Source organism: Caloenas nicobarica, chromosome 4 (genome assembly GCF_036013445.1).
Source record: "Caloenas nicobarica isolate bCalNic1 chromosome 4, bCalNic1.hap1, whole genome shotgun sequence".
Lineage (NCBI taxonomy): Eukaryota > Metazoa > Chordata > Aves > Columbiformes > Columbidae > Caloenas > Caloenas nicobarica.
Window position 1 is genome coordinate 65,235,627 of NC_088248.1, and position 20,374 is coordinate 65,256,000.

At 39.2% G+C, this 20,374-nt stretch overlaps 1 protein-coding gene across 2 annotated transcripts in view; it reads left to right on the top strand.

Moving 5' to 3' along the window:
- The window catches only part of SLC2A9 (solute carrier family 2 member 9), a 98,991-nt gene extending 79,030 nt beyond the window's left edge, over nt 1–19,961 (top strand). The window contains exons 12-13 of one of the 2 annotated variants that reach the window (XR_010606129.1): nt 15,527–15,834; nt 18,356–19,961. Coding sequence is in view for 1 of the 2 variants with exons in the window: in XM_065634037.1 (XP_065490109.1) it covers nt 15,527–15,784 (258 nt within the window). In the remaining variant the exon portion in view is untranslated. Of the gene's footprint in view, nt 1–15,526 lie in introns of both variants that reach the window. The other variant, XM_065634037.1, reaches the window with a different exon arrangement.
- Nucleotides 19,962–20,374: the final 413 nt, after the last annotated feature.

Consider the following 20,374-nt stretch of genomic DNA (forward strand, 5'->3'; position numbering starts at 1 on the left):
CTGTTGTTTGTTGCGAGGGCGAAAACCACGGACTCCACACAATCCAATGTGAATCAAGCTGAAGCCATTTATTGCTTATTACAAGTCTCCTTAAGTATCTTGCTGCTTCGTTCACACGCTTACAGGCTGCACGTGATTGGATAATAGCTGTTGTCCACGCTTACAGGCTGCACGTGATTGGATAATAGCTGTTGTCCACGCTTACAGGCTGCACGTGATTGGATAATAGCTATTGTCCACGCGCTACAGGCTGCACGTGATTGGATAATAGCTATTGTCCACGCGCTACAGGCTGCACGTGATTGGATAATAGCTATTGTCCACGTGCTACAGGCTGCATGTGATTGGATAATAGCTATTGTTCACGCGCTACAGGCTGCATGTGATTGGATAATATCTATTGTCCACGTGCTTACAGGCTGCACGTGATTGGAGAATAGCTATTGTTCACATGCTACAGGCTGCATGTGATTGGATAATAGCTGTTGTCCACGCGCTTACAGGCTAACAAGTGATTGGATCTTTACAGACAGCACAAGTTCTGGCATTCAGCAAAACCTCCCTACCAAATTGCTGACCGTTGATTTCTTCACCGGACACACTTCCTCTTGTTCTCGCTCAAGGCTGCTTGAAGTCACACAGGACACGTAGGCTGCTCGACTGTGCTCTCCTCCTAGTTACACAGGCCTCCCAGGCCTATTCAGTTCAGTTCCATATAATGTCCATTAGCTTCGAGAAAATCCCTCAAGTCTCCCACAGTTTATTGTATTTTTCATTGTCTCAATATGTAGAGGTGAAAATAATACCATTTTTCCTTAGGCATGTCTAATTTTTCACTTTCCTAAAAGTTTTAGAAACCTTTTTTATTAAAAAAAAAATTATGTAAATGACTAAATTTTTTTTAAAAAGAAAGAAAAAGAAGAAAAGAAAAAAGATATGCAGTCGTGCCATCTGTTCTTCCACATAAATGAAATTGCTGCACTAGACACCACACTATCTGGCCAAAATTCTTCAAGATAGATTCCTGTAACTTAATCCAAATTACTAAATCTATCTGATTTTCAGCTATATCGCTGAAATTTCAGCAGAAATGTTCTGGGGTCAGCATCTCACAGAAAGCATTTAATAGCTGGCTGGATGAAGACCCAGCTCAGCTAAACACCAAATCTTTCTCCCTTGTTTGCTATTTTGATAACACAGTTGCTATAGATAATCCAGGGCAGCAGCAGGGCTTGTCTCACAATCATAATAAATAATATTGATTCTTGCTTCAGCTCTATGTTGCAGTTTTGATGTGCTCATAACAAATCAGTCTTTGAAAATATGCCTCTTGAATATATGAAATGATTTTAGAAAATGAAAAGGAGATGAAACCAAGTGTTCCAAAGGCTAGCAATTCTCCTGATACCTCCAAATAATGCAGTTAAGAGATCCAAAATAAGCATTTCCATCATGGACATCTTGTGTACAGATCACCCAAGCACGTAATCCTCATGTGGCCCGTCAGCTGTGTCACAGTTGAGCTCTGCAGTGGGAGCATGAATGTGGTTTGAAACTCCCTCATAGACAATTCATTGTCTTTCTTCGTGACCAAAAGTGCTAGGTGTTGTCCCTATTGATAAAATTCATTTACTCATTTTTAAAATAGAATGCATTGATGGAAATGGGCTTCTGGTTGCTTTATGATATCGACAGGGTATCTCAATGTATGAATATCACATAGCGAGTGCAGGGGATTAGTCATCTTCTCTGTGTGTTCCTAGTGTAGCTTCTGTTTCCTAATGGTTTAGCTTATGAGAATATAAGACACAGATTTTCTTTATGGTTTATTTCTGAGTAAATTCTAGGCTAGCTGTAACACCTGGAGCAAATTGAGTGTCATAAAACAGACTGCAACTATTTAATCATACTTTATGATACTGAATTTATGCTCAGTATGCAAACCTGTGAGTACTTGGCTTTATTTTTTTTTGTGTGCAGAAAGCGTATTGAAAATTAGCTTCTCTGGTTATCCACAACAAAGAATTCCATCATTTATTCATATTATCCTTTGGGAATGGGGATAATATTTTATGTCTCGAATGAGCCGATGTAACAAACCAACAAAGTTTTTGGAGTGGAAGCAATTGTGGCTGTAATTATAGAATCATTCCAGCTGGAAGGCGCTCCAGGGGGTCTGTGGTCCAGGCTCTTTCTCAGAGAAAGTCAGCTTTGAAATCAGACCAAGTTTCTTAGGACCTTGTCCAGTTGCGTCTTAAAAATGACCAAGATTTGGTACTTCTGTGTTAGTTAGCTTATAAATTCAGAGGACTCAGGAATCAAAACTGATGGTAGCTAAAATGCAGCCAGAGTTTTGCCATTTCTGAGAATCATTTTAATCTCTGTTTTAAAAATTGAGTATTATTCACTATCAATCCTGAGTTTAAATAAAACTCACTAAAAATTCTGGAATAGACATTGAGACTTCCTGCTGCTCCTCAATGTATTTTTAGGGTAAATTATGACAAATGTTTCATCCTGTCTTAATAAATGGATGCTTTCTGGATGTTAACAGGTGCCTATTCTCCCTCTGTGAAACTGTATTTATAAAATCAGGAAGAGTCTGTGGGACAGAGGGTATCTGTTCATCTTGAGAGAAAAGGGAGAGAGAGATTTTTGTCTTTAGAAGAAAGACAAACTCGAAATAGGACCGTTATCAGTTCCTGTATCACGTGAATTTTGTGAACTTTGTGCACATGTGAGATAGAGTGAAAAATACGGCGGTGAAGGAGAGAAGTTTGCCTTCCAGCTTTCCCATGTTTCAGTACAACTAAGCAGTAACCCAGTGGCTTTTCATGATACACAGATCTGCAGGTGTATGTGGGACATTTCTCACCTTACTCTTTATGGATCAGTGAAATTCCTGGTCTGCAGAAATCAATGTGAAGCAACCAGTTTCTTTAGTTTCTTCTTGAGAAAAATACTAATGCTCTTTTTATAAGAAAACAAGTGTCAATGACACTCCTGTTCTATCCCGTAGGAGTAAGCCATTGTGAAGGTCTTTTCATGCCAGGGGTAAAACTAGCACTGTCCCCAAACAGGCGGGCAGGAAGCCCACCTTCACCACGATGTACTTTATATGGAGATCCTTCTCATCCCTGGGGGTTTCCTCTTCAAATACCTCCGTTCTAAGTCACGAACAGTGATATATAACTAAATCATAGCTCTGGACAACAAACCTGAGTATGTCTGATTTTCAGGTTAAATCCACTGACTAGAATTGATAGCACTGGCAGAATAATTAGTACTTAGTTCCATAATTTGTTTTAGCCAATGGAACTTCTAGAGGGAAGAAGAACATATATATTTTTAAATTTTTGTTGTTTTGGTAAGAGTGTAAGTTTTAGTGAGTAATTCCAGGTATTTTAATAAGTGTAACGCGTTCACCTGTGTGGTTAGACTGAAGCATGCTTTTCAGTAGTTACATTGTAGGTATTTTATAAATCCTCCAGGTTGCTAAGAAGCTTAATACATGACATCAATTAGTCTTTGACTAGAATTCACAAAGAGATTTAAAAAAAGAAGCGAGCTTTTTACACAGGCAGCAAAAGCATACTTGTTTGTAGGCAGCATAAAGGAGAATTTTGAAGGTCTCTTCTTTGTGTTCTGTGTGCTTTATTCCTAGCAATGTGTGTTTTTAATCTAGATTTGCACTTGGAGACCTTTTAAAATTAGACTAATTAAAGACGTGGTTATGTGGCTTCTGTTTTTCCCAAGGTAATAGATTATGTGGTTTTAAGTTTGCTGACTGTGGTTCCAACAGGTAGAGCCTGTCAGATATCAAATCTTAACATTATTTCCTGGAAAGTGGCTCGATGCTATGAAAGCGTGAATGTTTGTATAGTAGACATGAGAATAAGTATTCTTCAAGGTCAAAGTCAGGTAAGAGCATCTTCATCACCGTCAGTGGGAAGGGTGTTAGTCTGGAAAATATGCAGAGCTATTTTCATGCACAGAGCTGCTTGATTACTAAATATGGGTACATTAGGGACAATATTAGTGCCTATAGTTCCCTTTTAATATTTTTACAATCTCCAGCAGTTATGCTTCATCTCTCCCTACTTATCCACATCCCAAACCAGACTGGGGGTGCATTTGCACCTAAACCTCTTCTCTGAAGAGGGTCTTGAAATGTGAGACACTTAGATTTGCATCCTTGCTCATCTGGAAACAGCGTGTTTTACTTCCAACAGGGCACTTGGACCCAGCTTCACAGGTAGTAGTGTTTACTGGTTCAGTAGTATGTCCTTAGGAATCCTATTAATGTAAACAAGGGCAGAGCTGCCAGATGCTGTGGTCATGCCTTAATCTGTTAAGATCAAGCACAAATTACTCAGCGGTAAAGGAGACCACCGCATTCAAAAAGTCAGGTGATGGCAGTTGTGGTGGGATACTCCTTTTAGTTGTGGCTATACAGAAAGAATAAAGCACTTAAGAGATGGTAATATGTATTTTTTAAAAAAGGGAGTGCTCTTTTCTTGCTGTCTGCACCATGTCCAGCAGCCTGCCTGTTTGGTCAGGGCTGAATAGTGGTAGCAGTCAGAGGTTCCAGCTCCTCAGCTGCATGCGTCTTTGTCCCAGGTATATGAGCAGAGCCTTGCTTTTCAGGCTTCTGCAACCCTTATGAAGCATAACAAAACCTTTTTATCGAATTCCATTGGAATTAATTGATGGTTTTGTTGATTACTACGATGAAGTTTGCATTTAATGAGATCCAGTGCAAGATCCCCTGCAGTAACTGAGTATCGCAAAGGCGTTAGTTCAGCTAACAGCTCTGGCAGGGAGGTGCTTTGGTACCCAGCTTAGTTTAGACGGTTCCAGGCATGCCAGACCCACTTGCACTTGCTTCCACATTCTCTATTTATCTTGGGTCCAGGCTTGTCCTGTTCAGTGACTTCACCAGCAAGGAGGGTGATGAAGCGGAGAGAACGTGTGTTTTATTTTCAGATAACGGCATCAAGAAGGCAACTAGGAAACCTTTTACTCATGAGAATAGTCTAACTGTGTGATGATGTGTGGAGAAATCATAGCTTGTCCATTACTGGAGATCTATAGAAGACAGGCAGACGGATGTTTGTCAAGAACTGAAACTGCCTTAGTAATGGGAATGGACTGGCTGGCATCTGTGTTCCTGGTTTTCTATGAGTTTATTGACATTTTGAAGCCTTCAGAGCAGGGAGTGGCTCTCATTAAGTGTACACACAGCATGTGGCGTTACTGTGATACATCAGTGCCACTGCAAGAGGGGCTGCTGCAGACTGTGGTGGCAGGACAATCCAAACTCAAAAAAAAAAAAAAATAGACGGTTGCAATTACTCCTCTCCTTGGAAGTGATGATGGCTTAATAGGAATACTGTAATGATGCTTTGGGCGAAATAATCTTGAAAAATGCAGAAAAATTAAGAAATGTCAAAAATTGCAATGAACTTGGTGTGAAAGAAAGCAAACCTAAAAATGTTCCATCTGGAGAAAAGATTAGAGAAAGGAAAGGCTAACTGGACAACTGAGGAGGGAGAAAAGATCATTTATTTTCTTCTGTTCAAAAGGATCAGAAAGTGTTAAACTTCCCTGACACATCAGAGAAAACCTTGCGAATTTCAGAACAACTTGGGAAAGAGTCAAGCATCCATGGAAATTTGAAGAATCTGTAACCTGAAGGCCTTCAAGGTTATATTAGTCATCCTTCTGTAAGCTTATTACTATTTCGTATATTCCTTCTTTTATGGATAATAAGAGGAAGCAGATCATTTTCCCTTTGGCAGTAGTGACTCATTACCAAAAAAAAAAAAAAAAAAGACTAGAAGAACCTATGTATTTTTGTCTAGTTTAAGGTACAAACCATCAAATATAACTTAATTCTGCATTAGTGTTTTCTAATTGCACTAGAACGTGTCTTAATGTACAGTTCTCAGTTACCACTTAAAGTTTCCAGTGGATTTCATACTTCTCAATAGGGTATTCAGTGATGAATTCTAAATCGCATCTTTTGAATTTAACTTCACCCTTTAGCCATCAGATACTTTATTTCTTGCAAGTTTTTATTTATTTCATATTCTGTTGAACAGAACAGACTGGGGCTTTTGATATGTTTTTAATTGTTGGCTGAAGAGTTCATGTGAATATATTTCAAGCAGTGGAGTTTCTGTAAGTCACTCACAAACCATAAGGAGTTCATTATCCCACAGGCTATTTATTCTAGTCCTTGATTTAATGAAGAACTTCTTAAACAGAAGAATAATGAATGGCTAAATAACATATAAAACAAATATACTTGCTTGTCCATAAGCCTTCTGACTTCTCGTTCTCACTGGCACATGAATAAACAGAAACTATTTCCAACGTACTCGGATGAATAAAACCCAAATCTTGTAACTGTGTGTATACACAAATGGATACAGACATACCCTTGTTAATTTAGCCAGACTCAAAATTGTTACTTGCTGATATTGTTTGGCATCGCCTCCCTTGATTTTCTGTTTTATGTTGCTGGAAACAAAATCTGAGGCCTTGCCTGACTTTGCTGGAGCTTGCGGTTCAAAAATCTGTTTAAAGAGTGAGTGATAGCTGGTAGAAATTGGTATGCTGCAGTGTGGAGAACAGGAACACTTGCTAAATCAGAAATTAGTGTGTACGTATATGTGGAAATAGGTGCAACGAGCTGAAGCAAGCGGAGGGAACGACAAACTTACAGGAGAAGAAAAGCACAATCTAAAAGGCTTGAAAACCTTTGGTGCAATAGAATAGGTGTGTATTAAGCTGCTATTCTTCAGTAACAGCAAGTTTGCAGGGACAGACTTCTGGAATCTGGTGTAGCAGGACCTTAAATTACATGTTATCTAGAAAAACGTACTGTTTATTTTTTGTAATGCATTCTGTAAATACAAAGAATTACTAAGCATTAATAATTAGCAATTAATTTTGTGGCATTATTTTCATTACATGCTGATGCATTCTTACTTCGTATTTCAGTTAATTCCAGTAGGTTGTTATGAGGCACTTACAGACTATGTGGTAAATTAGTATTATACTGCAGGACAACGTAGCAGATTTCTCCAGAAGTTTTCTGTCACAATAATTTCTTTTTCTAGAAGACTGCAGAGTATTTTTTTGGTGTCAAAGTCACAGTGTATATTCAGTGCATATTAAATAAATGCTTGAATTACTCTGCATTTTATTGAAATTGGAATCTTAGCATGGATATACTAAACTACATTGTAGAATAATGCACTTTCCTTTCCCAGTAGCAAACTGGAAGCAGATATAAGCCAGAAAGGAAATAAGGAAGTTAGTCATTTTTTTTCCCATCATGAATATTCTTGAGGACTCATACTTGGTTCTGTAAACATCTCCTGCATTACCTTTGCCTGCTGCTCACCCCATTGCCCCTCGTGCATCCCCCCTCTCCCTGGGTTACGGTGATGGCAGCTGAGCTTGTGTTTGCTTCTGGTTTGTACCCTTCTCTGCTAACTCCTGTGCCATCCTCATCCAACCGGCCTTCAGTCTGGTGAGGGTGCTTTTGCAGGGGGAGACCTCTGCCTGGCTGCTCCATCTCAGCAACCAAAACTGCCCAGAGCCCTCCTTCTTCAGAGACCAGCTGCATCTTTACTGCTCCTCTGGTTCCCTCTCTATCCCATCAGTAATTTTCCAGAACAAGTCATGTTTGGGCTCTCCTCCTAATACAAATGTTTCCAATAACCAGGGATCGCAGAGAATACCCACTTATGATTACAGGTCCACTAAGTGGAAAGCTCAGTTTATTCCCCGCCAGGGTTTGACTTTTGCCTTTGGCACCATGGGAAAGAGAAAGTTTTGAAATCATTAGAAGCATTGGCGAAATGATTGATGGAGGTCTTGAGATCTCTCCACATGACTGTACTAGAAAATGATGTAGCTCCCTATTGAAATGACAGAGGACTGACTTGCTGCAATGGTTTGCTAGGAAAAAGAGAGGACTTAAATGAGGTTCATTTAGAAATGGGAGGAACCTCTGTTTCATCTTGCCAGTCTTACATACAGTCTCTGAGGGCTGCAGGGATATTTCCCATCTTTTATTTCTGCCACGGGAAAAACTTGTATTATCCCAAAATGGGATACAAAGACGTCATTCTCTCACAGCATTTTTGCAGCAAGACTGAGGCAAAGGTAGTAATAAACTGCAAGATGTTTTGCAGCTCTCTGACAGAGCAATAACATGGAATATCTCATTTTTGCAAGGGATAATACATGTCCCTGTGCAGTTTGAATGTTTTGTTCAGTTGTAAAACAAAGGATTGATTTTTACAAAGTCTTAATACTTAAATCTATTCCTCCATCATCTATTTTTTCTGCATTGTTACCCTATAATTGGAAATTGGGGCATGTTGATAAAGCAGAGCTATATATTGTGCTGTAGGTTCCAGAAATGAACACTCAGACCTTAGTGAGGACTTGCATAAAAAACTCAAGTTATCGATAGGTACCAGATAGGTACCTGGCTCTTCAGGCTGGGAAACCAGGTGACTCACAGAAATGACCTCTGGCAATGGAATATTATGTGCTTTTCATGATCAATGAACAAGTCACTAAATTTGGGGCAGGCTTCAATAATACCTGAGAAATTGATGGAAGGTTTTGGGGCTGTGCTGTCGCACTCTATCAATGTCCCTCCCATAACAGTGTGTGTTTTCACAGGAAGGTTCAGCCAACAGGCTGAGAGTGTGTTATGAGCCATAGCAGACATTAGGAAAACCTTTAATAACTAAAAAATCCATTTAATATCTTTGTTCTCAGAAAATTAAAGCCACTAACAGTGTAAGAGCATGAACAAAGAAGGTTTTGAAGGAGACTGTATAGTAAATAGAAAATGTATGATAAAAGATCACTTCTAAATATTTATTATGAAGAGCTACCTACATCCTCTGTAATTGTGGCTGGGAAACACCTTTTCAGTGAATAGAACCTTGGTGTTGAGTGCTGATGTTTGCCTAACCTTTCTGCATAAGGGCAATAAAATGAGGACACAGCTGTGGATGTTCAGCTCATTGCAGCCCATTGTAGCTCATGCCCAGTTTCTGAGTGGGTGGGTGAAGGTCTAATTCTCACTGATGCTGAGAGGCAGAGAAAATGCTGAGGTGATGGGGAAGGAGAACAAATAGCTGGGTGGACATTGTGTCCCCCAAATAGTGAGTGGTTTTAGTAGCTGGCTTTTGAAGTGAGCAGCTCAAAGACAGTACTCTTTGAATTTTCATGTGTCTTCTTCATATAAGTGTTTTACTTATATTAGGGTAGAAGGCATCTGAAAGAAGTAAAGTACAAATTGTCACTAGCTAGAAATTGGGTAAACTTTGGTTTTCTTTTACTTTTAGAGTAAAGTGTCTTGAAAAATAACCTGCTTGGATCTGTGATCCAGATGGAGCTCAGTATCACATGGGACACAGGTGCTACAAGGCCTGTAGCCTTAGTTCAAGTTGCTTACTAGTACGATGCAAAGACCTAGATGTGTGCTTATCTTCTCTCTTTCAGAAACTAATTTATTTCTGCCTGTGAAGTAATATGTTCGAGTCATTATACCTGTTACTGGAGGTTCTCCTGCACTTCTGCCCTATTCCTTCCTTATTTTTACACTTGAGATTTTCCGTCTCATGCATCAAGATTCGTTTACCCAGCAAGATTGTCTTTCGGTTTTCCTTTTTTTATCCTTACAGTGTAATAATGCCCCTTGACTTTTTCTGTTATGCACTACAAAAATTTCAATAGCAAGGGTGTGCACAGAAGCCTATACATAGATTCCCTCCGCCAAGCTATTTTAAGCTGTTGCAAATACATCTGATGCTTAAGGTAACTACAATGCACCTGTATTAAGGGAAAAGGCTGAAGTTCCCCTTAAAGATGAGAAAATGAAATGTAGGCTATCAGAAGGTTAGATACGAAAAAAATGCTCTTAGTTAGAAGCAACCCACTTCAAGTATGGAATATAAGGATCTGTTAACTTTTTTTATGAGGAGGTAGTGAATGTGTGAGGGTTGGGGTTGAAATTGCAGCTCATGTCTGAAAATGTCTCTATTTTTTACTTAGGAAATACGTTTCATATATTTCATTTTAGTGCTCTGTCCTTCTTTGTTGTCCTGCACCTTCAGTAGAACCTTAAATTCTGTCTGAAACTGAAGAAGGACAAGGGGTAAAGGACACAAACTCTTTCATCCATTTGTTTCAGTGGTTTATATTAATCTGAAGCAAAGTAACTAAAGTCAAATGTCTACATGAAAAACTGTTTTGCTGTTGATCCTTTTAGTAAGACATCTAACCATTATCATTTGACCTCATCACTTCAAAATCCAGTTTGACCTCCATCTCACAACTCTAATCTTTATGGCGACTTCCAAATCCAAGCAACCCATTGCCAGTGCCGAAGGGGCTGTGACATTGTGAGTTGAAAATTCACAGTTACATTTTGTCATTTTCTGGGAAGAGACAAAAGTTCTTTTTTAAAAATATTAATTTGTTAAGCTTGCTCAATCAGCTTCAGAATTTGTTCATTTGCTCGTTTATTTTTGCTGTATCTACCCTAGAATATCTGTTTTCCTGTTTTCAGTATCACAGTTCTGCTTAGAATTTAACCTTGCTACAGAATGAGTTAAGTCAGTAAGCAGCCATCGTTAGATAGCACATGATGATGTTTTACTCAAATGCTTTTATATTTTTCCAGACTTCAGTGTTCACAGCATGTAAGCTATTAGCAGGAAGACTGTTCTCAGCTAGCAGACTTTGGAAGTGGCAAATTGTTAATTTTTTATTAATCAAACCCAGAGATCTGATCATTTCAGTTCCAGGGGTTTATTTGTTTCAGTTTACCTTTTAGCCTGAAAAAATGAGCTATTTTGCTCATTAATTCTGAGAAATTTAAGTCTGTTCATAATGGTAAAAAAATAAATATTCTTTAGCATTTTATTTAAAGGTAGATGGAGGAAATGCTTGTACATTCTTCTTATGACTATAGCAGCCCTACACAAGTTGGGAATATGTTTGTTAACCTCTTTGCTGAAGAAAATGTGTCTGGGCTGCACATAGTTATTCATACACCTCACTTATGCAGCTACATCTCATCATCAAAGTCAGGTTTGATTGCTTGCCACACCTGGGATCTGATTTGGGGGAACTGCCTGAGTCCTTCAACTTTGATTTTTTTTTGGTGTTAATTGTGTGTGTGGCTTAGGTGATTCATTTCCTGATTCTCTTTTTTCATTAACAAATAAAGAGCCTTGATCAGCTGCAGAAAAATGAAGAGAACATAAAAATGAGTAATTCAAGAATCAGAATTTTCAGAAACGCTGTGTTTTAAATAGCCTCCTTAGAAAGCTGGTATGAAAATAGAAAGTGCTGAGTTTAAAAATTTATACTTAACTTTTAAATATCTTGTACAGCAATAGCCCTTACTAGCCTTGAAAAGTCCAGTGTGAATCCTGCTTTGGAGAGGCTTTGTTAGCCTGCTGACTAACTAGGAACAGGTGCTAGGTATCCAAAGTGCTTTCCTTGGGAAATTGCATCAAAGTGTGTATCTGACCTAGGCTCCGAATGAATATTTATGAACCTATTAAGAGACAGAGCCGTTGCTATTCAGGAAACCACCTGAAACTTTGGGCAACTTTGCAACTTAGATGTGCAGGCAGGAGGGCGCACAGAAGAAAACTCAGGGGAAGTGCTTTGTTCTGTCTTCAGTCTAACCTTTTGGTTTCTAACCTTGTATGTAAAAAGCCTGGCTTCCAGTATTGCTGAAGAAACGTGTTCCTAGCTCTGGCAAGCCTGTCTAGTGTTAGAGGAGAAGCAGCAGCCTCGTGAAGGTGGCAGCTTGTTCTGAACCCAAGCAATACATGGAGACGATCTGAAGAGACTTGTCTGAGTGGATGTGGCAGGGCAGTATGGATGTGGCAGGGCAGTATGGATGTGGCAGGGCAGTATGGATGTGGCAGGAGTATATGGATGGGCCTGGCTCGGTGCCTCCTGCATGGCCAGAGTTGCTGCTGCTGCTATGAGCTGAGTGTAAGTAACCCGTCCTTACGTGGGAAAGCTGAGAAGTAACAGAAACTGCATACTTTCCTTGAATTTATTCTGTATTTAGTTAGAATTTCAATTCAGAATTGGCTTGCTTTTCCTTCTTCCCTCGCCTTTCCTTTCCTCTTTTAACTCTCTCCTCCAGCTGTTTGGATATAGTATATTTCATTGAGGCAAACTACTCTTCGGGTGGATACAAGTATTCAGTTTTTGAACGCTGAGGCTTCTGTCCCATGTATTTAGTGAAACAATGTCACAAAGTATAGAAAAATGTTTACCTTTTCAAATTTTATCATTTATGTTGTCATTATTATCATATCATACATGTAAGTAAAGGATCTTGAGACCATGTCCATTGGACCAAATACACAGAGTTGCAGATTTTCTATGCTTTGCCATCAAAGACTTGAAATGAAGTTCCTCCTCAGTTTTTTACTCCTACCACAGCCCAAGATAAGCAAAACTCTGGAATTTTAGTTCTAGAGTGGCAACTGCTCAGTCTCTATAAATGTCTTGCCTCTAGCAAGTTGGAAGGAGTAAAACAACACAGACACTATGGATTTGGAGATGTCAAGGAGTAAACGAGAGATAACAGGCTTCATGGGCATAATATAAATAATATATAGTATAAATAAAAGAAAGTATAATAATTTCATGGAACAAAGAAACAGATCCATTTTCCTGCCAGATCTGCCCGTCAGTACCTTTTCTATAGTAGTCATCATTCTATAAGTCAGCATTTACCCTTTTCCCAGCACATTATCCTACTTCTGGATCCCTTGATGGGCTCTTCAGATATGCTGTGGTCATTCTGTTAATTGTTCCACCCCTCACACCTTCCCTCTGACACCAGGCAGTTCAGAATACATCAGAAAATGATAAAAATGAATTAAAAATCTAGGCCGAACTGTATCCCACCCGTGTCCCGCTGAAAGTTTCTATTGAGTTAGGATTTGGGATTTAACATTTTCCTTCTGCTTTATCCCATACTTCTGTCCTACGTCCTTTATCAATGTGTGGTGGAGGTAGAAGGTTTCATGCTTATAGCAAGTAATTCAATTTGCACATGACATTCGTCTGTGCCAAGAGCAGGTTTGGGTGATGAGTTGGACTCTGAGTTACAAAACGCTTATGGATATGCATGTTTGTTTTTCCTGTGTGTGTAAGATAATAACCAGCTTTAAGGAAATATTATGACTGAAGAGTAGCTGCTGAGGAAAGGGCATTTTGTGATCGCCCTGCAGCATTGCTGTCAGGGAATTAGGGCCCTGTTGTGCCAATCCTGCTGAACACAAGGAGGGTGAAGTCTTGATCTCTTCCCACAGACCTCATTTGTAAGATCTATTACAAAATTTAATTTTTAGCTTATTCTCTGTGGAACTTCAGTTGGAGGTCCTTGGGGGCCACTTCTAAAGGGATCTGCAGAAATTAAGGAGAGTAAATTTATTACCAATAAATGTAAATATATTATGTAAAATAATTGCAAATAAAATATGCACTCGTGAGAGTGTTCAGTTTAATTACACAAGGTTTAAGGAGACAATCAAAGAAGATATAAGCACTAATTTAGGTCATGGACAACAAAGAAATGAGCAGGAATGAGAAAGGTGGGACAAAGTTGTGGCCGCACCACCATGAGACACAGGTAACTTGAGGCATCTGATTGCCAGGCTTATTCCTACTAGGCATTAATGGTTTGTTTTCATCACAGAGAAGATTTAGTTAAATGAAGATTTTGAAAAGGGAAAAAATTATTCCAGATTGGAGCTTTACCGTTAGGCTGAAAAAAAATTCAAATGTAGAAGATCCAGATTCAAAATTTGAATTCTTATCATGACAGCGTGATTTATGATGAAGTACCGTGAAGTTACTTTTCCGTTCTACTAAATCCATTTGCTTCTGCCTCTGTTTAAGCTTGAAAGTCGTATCTGTTTCCCTGCCGGAATATTTTCCCCCCTCATCACTTGTGCTCTTTGGCTTGTGATTGTCAGGTTGCTCAGGAGCTCATGCTTCTGGGATTTATAAAAAAAAAAAAAAAAAAAATTTATGATCTCAAGAGTCCATAGTCAATATTTCAGAGGATGCACTTTCTGGCTTTTCCTGTTACAGACAGGAGTTGAAGGGCTGAACTAGGTAATGAATTATCCATGGAAAACATTGTGACTAGGCAGGCTTGCAACCAGCCATGGTATTAAAAAACAGGTGCGGAAAAAAAAGAGGGTTTTTTTCTTGTTTTTTTTCTTGTTTGGTGTTGTTTTTTTTTTTCTCATTCCACACATGAGTTTATGTTCTGCTTCCGTGACATATATGATGTATACTGAGCAAGTGAAACAAAAAAAATTTCCTAGGAATTGTGTACACCCTGCGACCCCAAAGAAGGGAGTTTAGCAGCCTGCGGTGTCAGACTGTTATAACTAACAACGATGGGAGTGTATTAGAAAAATGTGGAAAGTCAGGGTTACACCATTGTCTAGTACTGTCTTAATTGTCTCAGATACATAAATTGAATGGCAATTGTAATACATATATATAGGAAGCCACATCTGCTGCTTTTGTCCTGAGTGATTTTCCCTGGGGTAACCTCTGTATAGCAACACCTGGGATGATGTGCGAGAGATCTGATTCTCCTTGTATTCACTGCTCACGACCTCACACAAGGCACCACAGCAAGATTGCCTTATTTTTGGAGCTGGAGATGCCACTTTGGGGTTAATTTAGCTTCAATTAGTGTCTGTATTTTTGCAGCAAAGCAAAATCCAAAACATTCAAATGTGGCCTGTACTTCATTTTCAGTCAACACTAGCCTCTAGCATGTAAGCAGTGTATTTTATGGATTCTTTTCCTACTGTAAGCTCCCATAACCTTAGAAATGATATGTCTGCCATTTGGGTTTTTTTTCCTTGTTTACTTCGCAAATCTCAAGGCTTGTATCTACCATGATGCAGATCCCCCTGGCTGCGGCAGGTTTCCCATGTGTGGTGTACAGATGCACAGCACTGCAAAAGCGTGCCTCATGTTTTGTACCTAGAAATTAGGAAGCAGCGTGCGGAACAACCCAGAGAAACATCTGCCTCATCTCCAGAAATACCGCGGCCGTGCAAGGCTCGGCTGAGCCCTGCACGTAGCAGGAGCCACCTGCTCCTCACACCCGCGGAGCCTGGACTCAGTCTGGTGTCTCCCTGCGTCGCCCAGATTGCAGATCTGCGCATCTCTGCCAGTAACCTGCTTTTCCATCGGAGGACCACATGCAGTGTTGGAAGAACTAAAGATTCATGCATTTTTATGAACTTCTAGGCACTCTGATTTGCAATATATGCCAGTACTTACTGTACTTAGTTAAAAATTGTTCCATACCGTTTCTTTCAAACCATTTTTTTTCTTTCAAATCATTCCTGATGTTGCTTTTCTTCTGACTTTTGTCCCTTCTATAATGACCTTCTCCCTTGTTTTCTATTTGCAGAGTGGTTTACAGACCTACTGCTTCCTAGTGTTTGCTGCCATCTGCTTTGCAGGAGCTACCTACCTGTTTTTTGTCCTGCCTGAAACAAAAAATAAGACATTTAATGAGATCAGCCAGGCATTTGCCAAAAGGAATAAAGTATCTTTAGAAACGCAAGAAATGAACCACTACCCAGAGGAGAGGAAGTCGAGTGCAGAACAAGAATCAAACTTCACTTCTTCAGTGGACAACGGGGAAACCAAACAAGGGATTGTGTAAACCCAGGATGCTCTTCTGGAGGATGGGGGAATACATGCTCTTTTCATTTGGTATGTTTATAGCAATGTGCAAGTTGTATTTTTTTATGTGACGGCATGAACTGCTTCCCCCTTAAATATGTTTTAAGTGAATACAGGTGAATTTGTTAGCAGCTGGGGTGATGGTTGAGGAAATGAGTAGCGGCAGCTGATTAAATTAATAAGAGCCGGAATTTTCTTCAGCACCTGTGAAATAGGTGCTGTGGCAAGTGGGGTTATATACACTCAGAGAAGCAAAGTGGTGGTGGGGTGCAGCAGCTTGCTGAGCATGTATGTGCTCCAAGTCAGGTTTACCTGCTCTGCCTGAGGAGGAGGAGGAAGAAGAAGAGGCAGTAGCAGGGAAAGGGAAGAGATCCTGGCAGTGGTCTGCTAAGAATTGATGTAGGTGAACCTGAAATGTTACCGGCTCATGTTTCTCCACATTTCCCAATGTGTCATTCAAGTTGCATGTGAGAATTGAGGACTTGAAAGAAGACTTGTCACACTCCCCTGACCTCCCATTCCTTTTCCTGCTATTTTGACTTTCAGTTGCTTTGTCTGAACATCTCCCACCTTCCCACAAATGGGGAGCTCTGGGTCCTGATGGGTTTCCCCGTCTCTCTTACAAATCCTGATTGACTAGTAATAGACTTGCCTCTAGTTTCTGGGTTTGCTGGCAGTGCATTTCTGTGGATATATATTTTTTTTAAAATTTATTTTTTTAAAAATAGCTATAGAAGCTTTAATATGAAGAGGAAACTAAACGTCATGGTAAAGTGAGAGAATTCTGATGGTATGTGTAGGATGTAGCATTTAAAAAAAAAAAAATCAAGCACCAAATTTCCCAAGGGTTGGGATGTTGGAGGGGGTTTTCTTGGTTTTGTTTTTTTTTTCTTTTCAAACTCCTTTGAAAACAAGTCTTAGGAGCCAAAATTTCCTTGAGAGCCAATAAATGCCATTTCTTAATGCTCAGCTCTCTCCAAAGGAATTTGGGTGCCTACTTCTTATTTAAACACTAATTTTCATTGGGCATTAGATTCTGAAGCTCCAGACCTAGGTCATATTAGTAAGTTTCTAAGCTATTTAACGCTTTGTAGAACTGTCTTCAGAGTCCACTTATTTTTGTGATGGCAAGACTCAGCAGGCTGTCAGGGGTTAGATGATCCATTCCCTTCCATTTGGGATTTTTTAAAAAATATCATCTTTCTAGTTTGTAATTTTGATAGTAGCTTGTCTTGACTCTTCTAATTATCTGGATGCTGGAGGGCTAATGAGCACTTTTAAATTAAATCGTTAGCGGTTTTATATGAAAAGTCAGTTAAGTCTTAGAGCTGCTCTCAGTTAGGAGTAAGGCACAAGAAGCAAGTGAAGCATTTAGGTAGAGTCAGCTGCTTCTACAAGTTATATTTACCAATCCAGAGGTTCAAAAATTTGGGGCTATTTGGCAAAAAATTATATATATTTTTTCATATATATATTCCAAATATAGACATATATATGAATATATATATCCATATACACAATGGAGAATTGCTTTCCAATACTTGGGGTTTTTTTCAGCTTCCCCCAAGTGACAAGCTATTTATTGTTTTGTTTTACACTGTAAATTAAAATCAGAAATCCTAATGTTCAAATATTACTACTAAATGAAGTCTATGGTTTTAAACTGTGATTTATTTATATGTGGCCTATTTACTGCACACATTTTAAGCTGACCTAACAGGGCAATTTCACTACTGGATAATAGAATAAATATTAATCTGAGCCTTTATGCCAGAATTTATGCTGTTTTACTGGGATAGAGGTACAGCAGCAAGTAAGAAAATGAAAATAAATATGAACAAAAAAACTAAGAATGAACAATCAGATTTACAATATTGGTGCTAATGTTAAGAAGTAGAGTGAATCAGGATTATACCAACTAATAATGGTATATAGAAGTCAATCAAATACTACAGAGCAAACTGAAAAGTGTTGTCTCATAACCGCTTATAAAATTATATATATAGCAAATGAACGTGTCATCTTTCAGTGGCTTTAGTTGCCTCTTCCATGTGTTACATGAGGCTTGCTAAGTGAATGGCTATGTAAAAAATTATCTTGAATGCCACCCCTCCAGGCAATTTCAGGAAGAAATTCTTCCTATTCTGCCTGCAGGGCAAGACTGGCAAGTTCAGACTCCCTCATTCAGACTGAGAATTACTTTACTTTGCAGTTAGGGCTACTAACATGGTACGGTGCGGTCTGAGTCAAGGTGGCAAGACTGTAATCCATTATTATTATTTAGCACTTAGTGCTGTTCATTAATGTATATTATAGGCGTTACAAGTTGATAATGTTGCCATTGGGTAACTTCAATAAAACATCATGTTGGCCAGACACAGCAGTTGTATTCAACTTGTGCAACAAGATAAATCATCTTAATTACTTACAATTGCATTTGGAGCCCAGCTCTGCATGTGTTGGTAAAGAGATGGTTCAATAGAGTTTCCTGTCACAGCTCAGGGGCTTGTACAGATTTAACAGCAGGGGGTTGTGTTTTTCTCTTCCACAGTCCCCTTTGCCCATCTCTTGCGCTACCTGAGCCAGGCACGCTCCACATACACACTCTCGGTGCGGCTGCAAAGAGCTGCTGCAGAGCAGGTACACCACAGGACATGGCTGCACGTCTCACCAGCGGTTTGCTCCAGCTCGTGGTTTGGGTTAAAGGCAATTCCAGTCTCCAGATGTGTGTGTGTGCAGGTGCTTTGCTCGCTGGCCAGGGAAAGTGGCTGCAGCCTCCTCTGCTTTGAGTCATCGAAGTTTCTGAGGAAACTTCACATATGCCAGTACTGCATTAACTTTCTCATCTCTGACCCTAACGAGAGTTTTGCGTTATTCTTGAAGTTGTTCTGTATTTTTTTTCCATTGTTATGCTGCTATAGCTTCTCCAGCAATGAGAGGACAAAATGGAAAATATCAGCAATTTATCATTCGTGGGTTTTTTCATGTTGAATGTGTCAAATTGTCTGCAGCCCATGTGTTTGTCAGTGAGTATTGTGTGGTACCACATTCTCTTTACCTGTCTGTGACATGGGGATGAGATAGTGCTAGCCAGTGTTTGTATGAGTACTGCAAGTGGGTTGTGCATGTGTGATAAATTATGTCTGTGCACACTGATGGCAAAATAAACCTTTGGAATTATACTAAAATTATGTCGGTTTTGTTCTGCGTAAATCTGAATCTCTACATCTGTGCAAGTTTCATTGTACAACGCCCTGGGTTTTTGTATGTCCCAGTACAAGATTGTGCAGTCCCATGTCTGGATGATCTGAATCATTTTGGACTCTACAGTTGGGTGGCTGAGAGTTATGGGGAAAAAATAATCTCTGAAACTGTATATTTTTTTGAGCATTATTTACATTTCGCTTCTCAAATCAGATTCCATGCTTCATCCTTTCATATGTTTATATTGGGCTTTAGAATTAAAAATACAGACATCAGTGACAGGCAAACTAGTAGTAGCAATAACTGTGTATAAGAATTATCGAATCTGGTGAGGCTTTTTTTTAGAAAGTTGTCATTTGTAATGGATGACGTTGAGTTGCTAAAGCTGTGCTTTCTGATGAGAAATTCAGTCAAATGACTATTTCTGCTACAAATAGATGCAAAACCTGAGATCTGAAATATGTATAAAAAAACTGAATTTCATACTTCAGGTTCTGAAGCCAATTTTCATTCCACAAAAATCTACTTTCTAGTGGGGGAAGATGTGAGTAGTTCAGCCATATGGGACAATTTTCATCTTCAGAGTAAAATGAAGAAAAAAGAAAAAAAATACCAAAACCCCAAGTCTCTGAAATGTGCTTTTTTCCCTTTGACTATTTTTATATACTTTTCTATACAGAAATAATGATATAAACTATTAAAGCTCCCATCACCTCAAACAGCATGAAGAACAAATGTGAGTAAAGCATCCTTAGGAGACGCCTGCAGTCTTCTCCTTTCAACCTGACTCCAGAAAACAGAGTCTGAATACAGTCTAAAAACCTGAACTATATAGACTCAAATTATGAAGCAGGTTTGTTAATGCAAATATTCAATCTGTGAAAAAGATCAGGTTTGGGTGCATACTTAATTCTCTCTGCAAGTGATATTATTTGTGAGTGAGCCCTGTGAAAAGGTGAATTTCATGGCAAAAGCTTGGTACTTGGATTCCTAATCAAGTCATCACGGCTCAGTAAGCAATCATGGATAACCCAAGTCACTACCACCGTTTTCCATGTAAACTAAACTGCATTAGCCTCGCTTGTGCCATGACCTGGGAGAAACAAAGGCACTAGATGATCAGGCTCCTTCTTGAGATGTTCCTGCTAAAGCTGCACTACAGTCAAATTATTTTAAACCTCGGGTTTAGACTTTTAAAAAGCAAAGAAGAAAAGCTTCCAGGAGACTTTTATCCAGTGATTAGTGAAGTCAACAGAAGTCTCCTCCAGTGGTTTCAGCTGTACAAAGGTACCCAAGGAAGGCATGGTATGTATAAAGGAGTTCTGAGCGTAGGAAACCCTGCACATTTTTCTCTTCTTTAGACACT